The 15,079-nt window shown below is 41.6% G+C and overlaps 1 protein-coding gene across 1 annotated transcript; it reads right to left on the bottom strand.

The window, feature by feature from the left end:
- Positions 1-6,228: 6,228 nt before the first annotated feature.
- Positions 6,229-8,876, bottom strand: LOC311122011 (cerebellin-2-like). The gene is made up of 3 exons (XM_084196440.1): positions 8,454-8,876; positions 7,538-7,657; positions 6,229-7,331 (listed from the first exon to the last, which is right to left on the bottom strand). The coding sequence occupies exons 1-3, from the start codon at positions 8,745-8,747 to the stop codon at positions 7,134-7,136; spliced, it is 612 nt and encodes a 203-aa protein (XP_084052566.1). The 5' UTR covers positions 8,748-8,876; the 3' UTR covers positions 6,229-7,133.
- Between the last annotated feature and the right edge of the window lie 6,203 nt (positions 8,877-15,079).

Here is a 15,079-nt window from a genome sequence, read left to right as displayed (position 1 = left end):
AAGGGAAGGGCACAGGTGGTTATGTTCCTATTGCTATGCCATTACCGCAGGACCATGAAATTAACAGAGCTCGTTTGGAGAGAAACCTATGGAAGGAGATTTGACTATGATATAAAGAGGGCGGGGCCATTAGGGCTAGCGATAACCATTCAGTATACATTTCCTTTTTAACTTGCTGCCACATTAGATATTAGATTGAGTGTGGGACTAAGCATAGTTTCAACTCAGAAGGAAGTGCCGCTAGCTTTGCCTGAAAGCACACTAAATATAAAAATACTGCTGTGAAAGGATTATTCTCACCCAGAATCACACTTAGGGCAAATTTAGCAACACATGGATAGCTGAGGAACACTTGAGAAAATGAGTGGCAGAGGAGACATTTTGTGTGAGGTGTTTTACTTGCCATGACTACATGTATTTACTTGGCTGTTCATTGTTAAATAAAAAGATACTGTACATTGTTAGTGGGTCTCTTGTGATTTTGATGCTTGAGTTTTTCTTTACTGTTCCCCTTAAGGGGAAGCGTCAAGCATGATGGAAGTCCTATTAGTCCTTTGGATTCCTACTGAGAGACATTAGAACAAACAAAGCCTGCCCAGTGGGCCACAAACTGGTTGAATCAACATTGTTTCCACGTCTACGTTGAATCAACGTGGAATAGACGTTGAAATGACGTCTGTGCCCAGTGGGTGGATGCAAACTCCTTCTGCCAAATTCAGAGAGACAGAGGGACAATTAGCCAGTCTGGGGCTTTTGTGTGTGTCAAATAGCTTCAAACTATAGAAAACTACTGAAATAGGATTTCTGATGGCTTGTCATTGTTCTAGAAGCAGTTTGGTCCTTCAATGTTCAGAGGACTCTGCAGAGAACCAGATTACATACTGTAAAGTGGCAGTAAAGAGCCCCTCACAATCAGATTGAGTATATTGATTCATAAGGTCCACAATGTTTTTCAGCAAAGCGACATATGCACACAGCAATATACAGTACGCTCCAACTGTGTTTATTGTGCTTTACCCTTAGGCAGGCCTCAAAAACTAAAACTAAACTAAAATGTGTTTTTAATTTGATGGAAATCTGAAGATTAATGGTGATTGCCAACAAGATCAAACTCTGTTCCATGGTATTTACTTGTTATGGTTTTCATTAAGTTGTCAATAGTTAATCACCCGTATACTCCACTGTTGGAGCATTGTTGGTAAGTGAGGAGAATGATAATCATTGAATGGTTTTATTTCAGCTGTATAGATCAAAAGTCTGGGCAGGACGATGCAAAGATACTCCACTGTTTTCTCCCAGAAAATTTACTTGTTTTTGTTACATTTACCAATAAATGCAAGCTGAAGCAATTAAATTAGATGTGTAAACACCAATGCTGGCTGAGATGAGTTACAGTTGTGATGCTCTCTGGATGACAGCCTTCAAGTCAACACCAGAGGACTTCAATATCTGATTGCTCTAATTTAATTTATTTTTTTCTCTGGCATTTTTCAAATGTTTAGATATGTGGCATTTTGTTCAAGCCTGACTGGGTAGGAATTACAGCTGTGTCTCTCTGAGGGGAGCGAGTGTGTGTGTGTGTGTCTATGTATGTGTGTGTGTGTGTTTAAGACTCCTCACCAAACCTACAGTTTAATGAATAATTGCAACTGACATCCATTACATCTTGCTGAACCCATACATAATATGCCTCTGATGACTCTAATATGTAATTTAGACTGTAATGCATTAAGTATTGCAGTGCTGCATGCCGTGAGGGCACACATTGAAGTCTACAATCCTGCTGGATGAGCTGTTTAAATGAAACACGAACCCAGAGACGAGGCCACAAAGGATATTTAACGAGAAGCATGCCTGCCTCCAAGAGACTAACCATGAAACAAAGACGTCTTTAAAACACTAAAAGGCCATATTAGCTCAGTGCTTTTTAATGGGTGGTACCAGTTTTATCCTTATTTATATCGGGCCCACAAAGAACAATATACTGCCATCTGTACATCCATAAAAGTGCCCCCCATACACAGGGATTGATGGTGTTATTGGGGCGGACACATGGTGGTGTTATCATTTCACATCTTTGAAATTTTTTGTTGATATCTGTTGCAAACACCCAATAGGCTACTTTAACCATGGTTCACACCCATAAGGGCATAAAGATGTACACATCAGCTAGGTGGCTAACGTTCCTCAATGCTATATGGTGGTAACATCAAATATACTCATCTAGCGCCTGTCGTGGCAAACAGTGTTTAGGATTGATCATGTGCTAGCATCAGCTTCCTGTTGTCAATTTTCTTCTACAAATTGGGAAAATATTGTGCAGTAACTACAGCCGACTCTGGTATTTTGGATGCAGTAATTGCAGAATAACTGCAGTGTACTGCTGTTGAACTGCAGTTACAATGCAAAATTACTGCAGTGTACTGCAGTTTTACTGCACTCTGACGGCAATCTTTTTTCGTAAGGGTACACAAACCCTAGTTCTAGTTTTATATCTTTGTGTCTGCCTCTACGGATTGAGATAATTTGACCACCAACAATGTAGAATCATTTCTGAGTAATCAAGCCATGAAGAGATAAGAGAATGAGATACAGCCATACTTACGAAAATAAATGGTCTGAAAATAGACTGTTTGAGTCAGTATGGGCTTAATCACAAATTCATAGAGCTTTTTAAAATGCTGTCCAAATAAGTTGTTGAGAGTGAAGTGGTGAGTGGTAGGTTGGTTGCCAGAGCCATTTTACTTCATGCTACTTCATCCCTGGCCTGGCATCTGTCGAAGTAACAGCAGGCCTCTCAGTTGTTGGAGTCCCATTAGAAGATTTAGGTCTCGTTTCCGCAAAACGGATGTGGTCGTAACTAGTTACCACAGCCATAAAGTCATAAACCCGCCTATTTCTAAAATGTATCTTCTTAAAATGTGATTTTAAACCTAACCCTAACCTTAACCATAACCTTAACCACACTGCTAACCTTATGCTTAACCTTAACTGTCAATTAAGACCAAAATGCTTGTTTTTGTTTTCATGAATTCTTACAATATAGCCAATGTTGACATTGTGGCTTTGGTAATTAGTAGAAACCAATGGATGCCGATATCCACACAGATGTGTAGGTAGTATTAGCTTATTCAAAGTGCCTGTTGCCTTCACACACTAGCTACGTTTCCATGAACTTGTCCATTGCGTTTCCATTGAACTGTCTTGTGTCGATAAAAACAGCTGGACGTAATGACATCACACCTAAAATAAATATTTGTTTTACTATAATCTAGAGTGTGGAATAAAAATGAAGTGGTTGAAGTGTTATTATTATTATGCATGTAGGCAAATTGTGCATTAATAAATTGGTCACAGCCTGTATGCCCTCCCACCTGTTTCATGTCTCAGGTAGCCCACAAAAGCCAGCATGGATAGAATGCAAGAAAGTACTAATATTTGCCATACTCTAATAATGATAATAACTGCCACAGTCCGTGCAATGGTGAAACTTGCACTCCTGTAGATCTGAAATAATTGGATGGTGAAACTTGCATCCAGCTAACCAGAAAAACAAGGCAAAGCAATTCAGGCATTCTTGAAAGTCAAGACAATCCTTGTCCTGCAAATAAATATTATTTGTTATGGTTGAAAAATAGATTTAGAAAGCAGTAAGCATTTAGAATTAAATGTTGAGTGGAGTTTTATAGTTACTTAATGACATCAAGTTCCCTGCGTACCTTCAAAATAATTAGGCAATCATCATTTATTTGAAAAACACTGTTTCCATCATCATTTGTTGCAATAAAGAAAGTTTGACAAAATAAAAATCCACCCCTGTAGAACAGATGAAAACGTTGTCGATCTTTAGAACATTTCTCCTATGTCACATTTTTTTTTTCGACATTGCTTTTGTCTAATAAATCTGGGCCAATGGAAACCTGCCTAGTGTGTGGCATGTTGAATATAAAAACTGGATCGAACTAGTTAAGACACTGATCCCCTAGGCAGTTGCCAGCTGGGTTCCACTGTCAAGGCCAATCCTGCTGCCATCTTGGATTTTTTGGACATTACATTTTATAAGATTTTCTGTATAATAGACTATACAATCTCAGTATTTTGTGCCATTGTTGATAGCTGAATATAAAGTAACCGTAGTTAGGAGATCCTGGTGAGCTAATCAACTTCAATACATATTATATTGGCAAGTCAAAAAATTATCTGCATAAGAACATTTCAGCATTCTTTTGAGCAGAGCCTATCCAATCACATTTATCCAACCACTAAAGTCAGCCATCTTGCTGTTGTCATGACTGCTTGCAGTGCACACCTGCATCATTATGAAAATGGTGTTTCATTGTTCTCAATTTAAATGTATGAGATCAGATAAAGCATCACAATCTACAGTTTATACTAATGTTATGACAATTCAAAACAACCCATGAGCTGTTTATTATCTTGTAGCAACAGTCAAATAAGCGGGTTTGGTCTCTAAATCAGACAGAGACCTAGGCTCCAATGCAAAGGTCAAACTAAAGTATTCCATTGATCCACATCCCAGCCTTGCCTTGCTGAAAACTACACTCCACATGGCATGACAAGTGTAGGTGTACTTACCATCTCCCTTATTTTCTTATTAGGCTACACTATAACTAAACCACACCAATTCCCTTTGTTCTACTATCTGTTTCATTCATGGCCACTATCTTCAATCCATATCAATGTTTGTTTTAGTTTGTTCCCCTTTAACCTAGATCAAAGAACGAATGCCAATCAGACCTGCATGGTATAGGCCTATATACAGCATCTAGGCACCATTTGATATCGCATCTATTAATATACTTGCTACCACACACACACACACACACACACACACACACACACACACACACACACACACACACACACACTGGAAATAGACCAGACATTTACAGTGGGGAAAAAACGTTTTTAGTCAGCCACCAATTGTGTCTTGGCCATAGTGGAGTTTGGAGTGTGACTGTTTGAGGTTGTGGACAGGTGTCTTTTATACTGATAACAAGTTCAAACAGGTGCCATTAATACAGGTAACGAGTGGAGGACAGAGGAGCCTCTTAAAGAAGAAGTTACAGGTCTGTGAGAGACAGAAATCTTGCTTGTTTGTAGGTGACCAAATACTTATTTTCCACCAAAATTTGCAAATAAATTCATTAAAAATCCTACAATGTGATTTTCTGGAGAAAAAAATTGTCTGTCTCATTTTGTCTGTCATAGTTGACGTGTACCTATGATGAAAATTACAGGCCTCTCTCATCTTTTTAAGTTTGAGAACTTGCACAATTGGTGGCTGACTAAATACTTTTTTTCCCCACTTTCAGTTTTACATGATAAGATAGTGGTTTCCTTGGTTTCTATGTACCACAATGAAATTGTAATTATGTGGACTTGTTTGGGGTGCATCTTTGATAGCATCGTTTTGCATATGGCATATTTGAACTTTTTGTGATGCTCCCATATCCATGCAGTATTGTGATTAAATCAAAGCTCTAGAGATAGAGTAGGCTTCATTGATGTACTATTGATTGTTCAGTTGTGAAGATGTAATAGCAATGTATCCGTGTACATCGTAACTGAAAAACAACTTTGATCTGTGTATGTGTGTGTGTGTGTGTGTGTGTGTGTGTGTGTGTGTGTGTGTGTGTGTGTGTGTGTGTGTGTGTGTGTTTGTTTGTTTGTGTGTGTGTGCTGGAGAGTTGTTTTTCTACAGCAGGCCCAAAACATTATCGCATTGTCTCTGCATTGCATAATTATTTGGCTAAGATAATTACAATGAGTGAATAACTATCACTACTCACATCAAAATAGAGCGGTCTTGACAATGTCAATATGCTATTGTATTGTCTTGTTATATCTCTGCTTTGATCTTAGAATAAAGAAACATGAAAAGTTGATAGCAATCTGCTTACTATTTTCAACAACGAGAGTTGAATGGGGTTTGGTGTGGGCTTCAGTGTACGGTGACGCGCGTAGCATTGCATTCAGTTCAAGCCGCTGCTAGATGAAAACCATGTACAGCGCCAATCTGTAGTGCGCTACAGGTCCGAGAAGGACGTTCGCTGTACAGTACTTTATTAGTGGCCTATTCTGTCACGATTACTTCGACTTTGAACGTTAATTTCTTAACTTACTTCAGACCTGATGTCTTTTCGAGCTTTTTTTTTTTTTGCAAGCCCAAAATGGTATAGAATAAAAGTGAATAGATACGCGTATACAATACAATATTTTTTATTAGGCGGGACATCATATATAGGGATTTTTTTCTGTTGTTATTTTCACAATGTACATTTGTGAGCAACGTCACTGGACACTAAATCAGTCAAAGCTACGCAGATCCGAAATGTAGAGTAGAACACACCATAATGTGAATATGTACTTTATAAATTCGATAAATGTTTTTTGTAAAAGAGTTTCTATAGATGTCTCCATTGGCTGAAATATGTTGCCTTTTTTTCTCTTTTAATGTCATCTCTGGATAGTTAGGCAGCCTACATTTGGCTTGTTTTCAATATGTTCAGCATCCAAAACGGAACACCATAGACAGCACAAAACAAAACAAAACAAATCTTCCATTCGTGCAAAAAATGCTTTGGGCGTGAAAGCACTCTTCTCTTGGACGTCCGTTATAATTCCATACACCTCACTTGACGGAAACCCTAGTTCTATGCCATAGGCTATACAAACACAAAATAGAGGATTGGAAAATACATGTAGGCTAGTTCGGGACTTTTAGTTCTTCGATTCATATAACGTTATTCTCATCTGTTCAGTAGTCCGGGTACACAGAGGTACACTGACTCGTCTGTCTGTTGACAAAAGTTAATTGATTCCCAAGTGATAAAATCCAAATAATCGACAAGTGGTAGCCTATACATCACGGAGCGATCGATTCGGTTATCCTTCCAGATTGGGTTTGGTCGATGGATTTGAATGTATGAACTCCAAAGAAACGTTCATGTTTGAATTAAATATATACTGTATAGTGTGTGTGTACACATATGTCTGTTGTCTTCTTCCTCGTCTGACAGTTTAGTTCAAATAAAATAGCAAATGTTTGTCTTTATCGTTCCTCAACCGTGGAGGAGTCACGTTTGCGATTTCCGTGATCGCATATTAAATTATAGTGGAAAGACTAGGAAGCCTGAGAAAGTGGAATATTTCCATCCGCCCATGAGCGTGCCCCGTTCCAGCTTCAGATACACCCGGTCCTCGCGCTCCAGTTGCAGAAGAACGCCGTTGCTCGCGGCCTCCCGTGTAACGTCCTGGTCACCGGCGAAAGCTGATATGACCGGGTAGTCGTTCTGCATCAGGTTGACCTGGTGTAACGGAAACAGCACGCATAGATTTCAGACCTGTTACATCGTACGGTTGGCCTACTCTAATTACGGACCAATAATGTGCCCATTTGGGTAGGCTGCTCCGTGGCATAGCCTACAACAATACATTATAGCCCAACTAGGCCTACCATCAGAAAACGTTGAATAGCGATCATAGTAAAGCAAATGTTGACCATTGGTCTTACCTGTATGGTTTGTCTGTTGTAAACCTTGACCACATGAAAGCCGAAGCTGTATATTCCCCTCCTTGGCGCCTGGAAGACACTCGCTTTGAGATCGAAATGGTTGCCGATGTTCACTAAAGCCTGCAACACAAAGCGACAAGATAACGCACAATCAGCACCCAGAGTCACCATATCACAGACTGAGACACGGCAAGGGTTAAACTAGCCAGATTACCAAGCACTTTCACACTGCGTAATAGAGTGGTCCTGTGAAGGCGCGACGCACATTATCCAATGCTGCTCGCCTGTCACTTGCGGTTTTCCAATTGGACAATAAATGTTTATAGTTGAAGTCGATAAACGTAGTAGTCGAATCATTGATTTCAATAAATACACGTTGGTTTTGTTGGAGGGGGGGGGGGGGGGGGGGGGGGGGGTGCAATGAATTAATATAATACTATCCATAATGCTCCAGCGCACCAGCTGGGCGTAAAAATACTCCACTTGATGGTTGGAGAATTTACAGCAGTAGTCACATCTATTGTTGCGCCGCAGTGCTTGCGCGTCCCTTAAACCTACACAAGCCAGACTATATATACAATAACCTACATATTTTCAAATCACAACATTTGCATCAAGCTGCAGCTTTTATGCATATTTGGGGTAATTACGCACAACGATCAAAATGTCCCCGTTATCATACTGCAACATTTTCTTGCAGAGGCTCCCCAAAACTGCTCTCAAGTTTTTGAGAGAAAGAAATCTCCAAACGCATAAACACAACCCAGGTCAAGTTATCATAAACCATTTGCATGAACAAATTATGCTGTATGCCGCTTCAGAAAAAATATATATTAAACATCTTATCAATCCCCAAATGAATTATCTATCCAGATAGGGACAATATTTGCATGCGCAAATTCCCGGGACGCCTGACCTGGTCAAAGTAGATGGTCATAGACGTGTTGCTCATATCGGAGGGCTCGTGATTCGTCCCGCGCACCGCAGAGAAAGCCACCTTGGCGCCCGCCGAACGGACGGATATCCCGAGCGAAGAAGTCACCCCGCCGTCCGAGGACGGGTTGGAGTCACAGACCACCAGACATTTCCCCTCCAGAACGATGGGTTCCGTGTCATTCTGGCCGGCGACGCAGAGCACCACTCCGTATCCCATGAAGAGGCTGAGCGCCAGCATGGCACAGGGGCCCGGGCAGCGGGCTGGCACCACCATGGTCTGGTCGGAACTCTGATCCTTCCTGTGCACACTGATTCTACACGGCAGCTCCTTGGAGGTTTGATAGGACGCGATCACCTAGTCCAACCTTACTCCTCTTCTCTCGCGCTTTCCCCTTCTCTCTCGCTCTCTCTCTAACACACACACTTTGACACACACGCTCTCTCTTTCTCACACTCCCCTTCCTCCTGTGCGTCTCAGTTGATATTAGGCTGGTCTTCAAACATATGGTGTGGTGGTGTTTCCTGGTGATTTAAGAAACAAATAACAACTGATTTATGACATACTATTAAGTGTTTAAGAGATACTAAACTGAGTGTTAAAAAGGATTCATTGGGATCCATAGAACTACAAAAAAAACCGTGCGTAATTCGCACGGAATTCGAAGGTAGCCTATACAGTAAGTGCGTCAAATGTAGGCCATTTCATTTAGGCTATAGCATTCAAATGAGTAAATATGAGATGTATCACCTCCCATTATTAAATGAACGTTATTAAATACTCATGCAATTTGGAAATCCTAAAAGCAATCAATGTGATCAATGATTTAAGGTCAATGGGGGTGATTTAATTTTTCTTCCTTTCAAGTTTAATTTGGCCACTCTTATACTAGCCTACTCTTTTGCACTATCCAAACACCATACATCTGTGTTCCCGAAAAGACGCCTGTACGGTACCTGTAGTAGGCCTATCCATAGCGTGGAGTCAGTCTCTCATTCCGCATAGGAAGCAGCGCGCAGAGTGAACTGAGCGGTGGGCTCGCATCCTTGCTTCAATTTCAAAGGCGACTCACGCCCATCCTTTATATTCAAGTACAGTAGTAATGTCGTAGACACCGCGTATAAGGGCACCTCACTCACTAGTAGGCTACTACAGTAGAATAAGCACACGTATGGATTAATGAGTTTGTTTACATAAGCAGTTGAATGTTGTGAGATTTTACATCAGTGGCCCTCGCGGGACAGCGGAGTTCATTGCTGCCTCCCAATCTGCACCCGCAATTTATACCCCGCCTTTCCCCCTTGTCTTGTCCCGCGCCTAATCAGAGATGCAAGGGGCAGAACAGCGGATATCATTGCTTTTTGCGCTGTTCCTATAATTGGGTATGTATGTCACTAATTTGAGCTCAAAACTGGCAGTTTTACAGGAGCCACATAGATACTTGTGCGACACCCAGCGGTATGAAGGCGGTACTGTCAGCTGTTTATGTTTTCTCACCAGAGGTGCATGGTGAACTTATGTTTGACTAATGAGGACAACTACCATGCTATCCTGTTGTTTTCTATTAACAATGCTTGTGTTTCTGAGGCTAAATTATTAGGTTAAAGTGAACAGCCACTTGCAGTCTTTCATTGCCACTTGGTTGTGTCATTAGTTAAAGCAGTGGGAGTATAACATTGGGGGAATTACAGTAAGTTATTCCTTTGCAACCTTCCATTTCATTAATAGTTACGCTATCTATGAATATTGATATTATGCATATCTGATATTATTGATGATATTAGCTGGAGGGCTGAGAGGTCAGGATTCAGTTCCAGTTATGTGTCTTGCATAAAAAAATGTGTGGTACAGCAACATGTGTGATTTCAGTTGATTAATTAGGCTTAAAACAATTCATACATGGAATCCCCCACTCCAAGGGCCAAGGGTTTTCCCACCCAGATCCTAACCACGTGACTGGACCAGGAAAAACTCTGGACCCTATATACAATGTATTAGTATACATCCTGTACACCTCACCATTGCCCACTCCTACCCTCTCTGCCCAGCCCTGCCCAAACATGTCATAATACCTTTGAAGACCTCTGTGCAAGGGTCCCTTTCATGGTTCCTTGTCCCTGATGAATCTGAGAGTTCCTTCTCAGAACTGCTGAACCTTCACTTACACTTCGTAATGAGCTGTCACTCCACTCGCTCTAAGCTTTGCTAATTGGCCATATTATGCAAGGAGTTCAGATTCATATACCATGATACGTTTGACTCCACTGATTATCCCAGAGGAGGGGGGGGGGGGGGGGGGGGGGGGAGTAGGTGTATCATTAAGGATCTGTTAGGTATGTCATCCATATTTTAAATGCAATTAAAACAGAATATTCTGACCAGAGGTTGTGTTGGAATTTCATCTGTCTACCTATCTGTCTATCTATCTATCCATCCATCCATACGGCACTGGCATCTATTAATATTTTCATCCATTTATTTATTCATTCATTCATTTAAATTAATCTGTGCATCCATCCACCCTGATCCACCCATCTGTAATGAAATCATATAACATTTTGAAATAATGTATGAAATCTGACATCTTTTGACATCATAACCATCAACACACTGGAAGCCTTATTTGATATTCCACATGCATGTTCCTTTACATTGAAACATCTGTGCTTTTACAACAACTCATCCAAGCACTATCCATACTGTCATGAAGGGAATAAACATGGTCAACAGTGTAGCCTGTGTGTAATACAAATCTCCTGACTGATAATATGTGTGGGAGCAACTGTATACATACAGTACACAGTATACATAGCAGTGATAGGCCAAACATCCACGGTATACAATTCAACAAATACTGTCTTTTGTTCATCTATGTTGGAATATAATAATATATCCTTAGACAGCACAAGACATTAAACAATTAACATCCACCAGTTATCCATGTCACATCATCTAGTGACCCACTTGCCTTGCAGTAGTAAAACACCAGACATTATTATGCACTTGTAGCTATATAGACATCTTAATTACAGCTACACAACATGCACTCTCTATCCTCCCTTTCTTCTTCCCCTCTTCCCTCCTTCCCACTTCATTTGACAAACATCACAGTGTCAGTGCTGAGTGACAACCCATGCAGGAGCAAGACATCAGACACCCCAGAGCTAAGACCGACCCGCAGGCCTGCAGAAGGACACCAAGCTAGAGCAACAGACATCAAATGTCAAGCAGAGGCATGGGGGAATGGGGGGGGGGGGCACGGGGCCATGTATTACCATTACCAGAGGCTGCGTCTGTCCTGAGAGGGGCCCGCCATGGACCAAGGCTCTGTAATGAGGCGAAGGGACTGGCAGTAGGGAGGATGTTACAGCTATCTGCAGTGACAGCTAGCAGAGCAGACCAGCTCCCCGGACTAGGGGGATCTCGACCCTTCACCGTGTGTTGGCGTGTCTGTCTAAGAGCACAGACATCTGCTCTAATGAAAAGAGACTTAGCATCAGTCAGTCAGTTCTGCTGCTGGCGGCTGGCTGCCATTGTTTATCTATGGGCGTCATTTAGAACGCAGTCGGCTTGGTAAATATAGAAAGATTAGGAACCATGGTGGTGGTGGGATTTCCCCTGGTGGAGTGTTTGATTTGCCATGATGTGATGAGATAGGCTTTGATTAAGCAATCAGGGTTGTGATAGTTATGATGAGTGCTGCTGTGGCAAAGAAGAATGGATGTTCATTTGATCATTCCTCCAGTTACCTTGGCTCTATTTGGATATATACTTGTCTGTAGATCAGAGCATAAGGAACTATACCTAACACTCTACAGAGTCCCTCACTACTATATCCTCCAGAGAGGCCAAATACCATTAGAGAGAACAAAGCATATATAGCTTTGGAAAAAATTAAGAGACCACTGCAAAAATATAAGTTTCTCTGGTTTTACTATTTATAGGTATGTGTTTGGGTGAAATTAACATTTTTGTTTTATTCTATAAACTACTGACAACATTTCTCCCAAATAAATTTTTTATTTATTTTTTAGTCATTTAGCAGACGCTCTTATCCAGAGCGACTTACATGAGCAATTAGGGTTAAGTGCCTTGCTTAAGGGCACATCGACAGATTATTCACCTAGTCGGCTCGGGGATTAGAACCAGCGACCTTTCGGTTACTGGCACAACGCTCTTACCCACTAAGCTACCTGCCGCCCCTATATTGTCAATTTGAGAATTTACTTGCAGAAAATGACAACTGGTCAAAATAACAAAAAATATGCAGTGTTGTCAGACCTCGAATAATGCAAAGAAAATAAGTTCATGTTCATTTTTAAACAACACTAATGTTTTAACATTTGGTGGAATAACCCTGATATTCAATCACAGCTTTCATGCGTCTTGGCATGCTCTCCACCAGTCTTTCACATTGATGTTGGGTGACTTTATGCCACTCCTGGCGCTAAAATTCAAGCAGCTCGGCTTTGTTTGATGGCTTGTGACCATCCATCTTTCTCTTGATCACATTCCAGAAGTTTTCAATGGGGTTCAGGTCTGGAGACTGGGCTGGCCATGACAGGGTCTTGATCTGGTGGTCCTCCATCCACACCTTGATTGACCTGGCTGTGTGGCATGGCGCATTGTCCTGCTGGAAAAAACTATCCTCAGAGTTGGGGAACAATGTCAGAGCAAAAGGAAGCAAGTTTTCTTCCAGGACAACCTTGTACGTGGCTTGATTCATGCGTCCTTCACAAAGACAAATCTGCCCGATTCCAGCCTTGCTGAAGCACCCCCAGATCATCACCGATCCTCCACCAGATTTCACAGTGGGTGCGAGACACTGTGGCTTGTAGGACTCTCCAGGTCTCTGTCTAACCATTAGACGACCAGGTGTTGGGCAAAGCCGAAAATTGGACTCATCAGAGAAGATGACCTTACTCCAGTCCTCTACGGTCCAATCCTTATGGTCTTTTGCAAACCTCAGCCTGGCTTTTCTTTGCTTCTCATTGATGAAGGGCTTTTTTCTAGCTTTGCACGACTTCAGCCCTGCCCCTAGGAGCCTGTTTCGAACCGTCCTCGCCGTGCACTTCACCCCAGCTGCCGTTTGCCATTCTTTTTGTAGGTCAGTTGATGTCATCCTACGGTTGTTGAGTGACATTCGAATGAGTTGGCGGTCATCCTGGTCATTAGAGAGTCGTTTTCGCCCTCTGCCGGTCTGTAGCTTTGTTGTCCCCAATGTCTGCTGCTTGACCTTGTTCTTATGAACCGCCATCTTCGAAATTTTAAGGATGGAAGCAACCTGAAGCTCACTGTATCCCTCTGCCAGTAAAGCCAGAATTGAACCCTTCTTTTCCTCACTCAAAACTTTCCTTCTCAACTCTTTTGGCATGGTCAATAGTTACCTTTTGATTAATATTACTTTTGAGGTACTATTAGCACTGTTTTTGCCATCCAGCTGGTCCTATTGCAAGAGGATAGTGATGACCACAGCAGTGGTTTTTATACTTTTCCTCGTTAAATAAGATTTGGTTCAGGTGATCACCTAATCAGTACCTAATTCAGTAGAATGAGGTGTGCCTGTGTTGGAATTCAACAGACACTGGAATGGAATGGCTGTCATACATGTAGAGATGCTGATTTAAGAAAAATGTGCAGTGGTCTCTTAATTTTTTCAAGAGCTGTATATGTGTGTGTGTGTGTGTGTGTGTGTGTGTGTGTGTGTGTGAGCGCGCGTGTCCAACGAGGCCAAGGAGGTTCCATTTAAACCTGTGATTCCAAAAGCATCCGCAAAAGAAAAACAGAAGAAAAAGAGATAACATTTCATTGTGTTGCGTCGCCCTCCTGAACCCCACATGGAGCCAAATAAGATTCATTTCCCAGGTTCTTCTGCAGTAGTTTGACCTTTGACACCTAGCCTACCTGCTGAGTGCTGTATTGTTAACCTAGAGAGATTCACATCCCTGGCCTGCACTGGAGGTTGCTTTGCTTTCAGTTAAAAAGTTAACTGTTTCCAATAGGGCCTAGCCCCCCACCACCAGTTGTTTATATCCCTCTCCTCATCTCCCTCCCACTCTCCCTCCTCCCTGACCACTCTTTCAGATCTTTCCTTTGTGTGTGTACTCTTACAGTGAATTGGCTGAGTGGGAGACAGCTGCAGGTTGTTAAAAACACACAAACTCTCAATCTCACGTTAACCCAGAAGTGTGTGTGTGAATGTGTGTGCCTCCCACTTTACCACTTGACAGTCAGCAACCAAGTAGCTATTCTCTGTAATTAATTCAATATTATAGATAAGCCTTTAACAACACCAATATGGGCACACAAAAACATAATTCACTGTATAATCAGCAGGCCTACAACAAATGTAACTAGTAGTCCCCCTAGCCATAGCTACATCTTTTGACAATAGAAAATTAAATCACCTTTGTCTGCAGGTCAAGAAATGCCAAACCCCTAGGAGGCAGTGTCTTCAAAAATTTAGACACGCAGTCATAGAGATCCTATGAAATTACTAGAGGGGATTTCATTAACCCTCTAAGTTCCATTATGGGGCAAAAACGGAAGCCATCTTGGTGAGGGAGACATCCCAAAACAGTCTAATTGGAACGAATGGTAGTAGAGAC

Source organism: Coregonus lavaretus (genome assembly GCF_964263955.1).
Source record: "Coregonus lavaretus genome assembly, contig: HAP1_SCAFFOLD_2496, whole genome shotgun sequence".
NCBI lineage: Eukaryota > Metazoa > Chordata > Actinopteri > Salmoniformes > Salmonidae > Coregonus > Coregonus lavaretus.
This window is presented reverse-complemented; position numbering and strand designations above follow the sequence as displayed.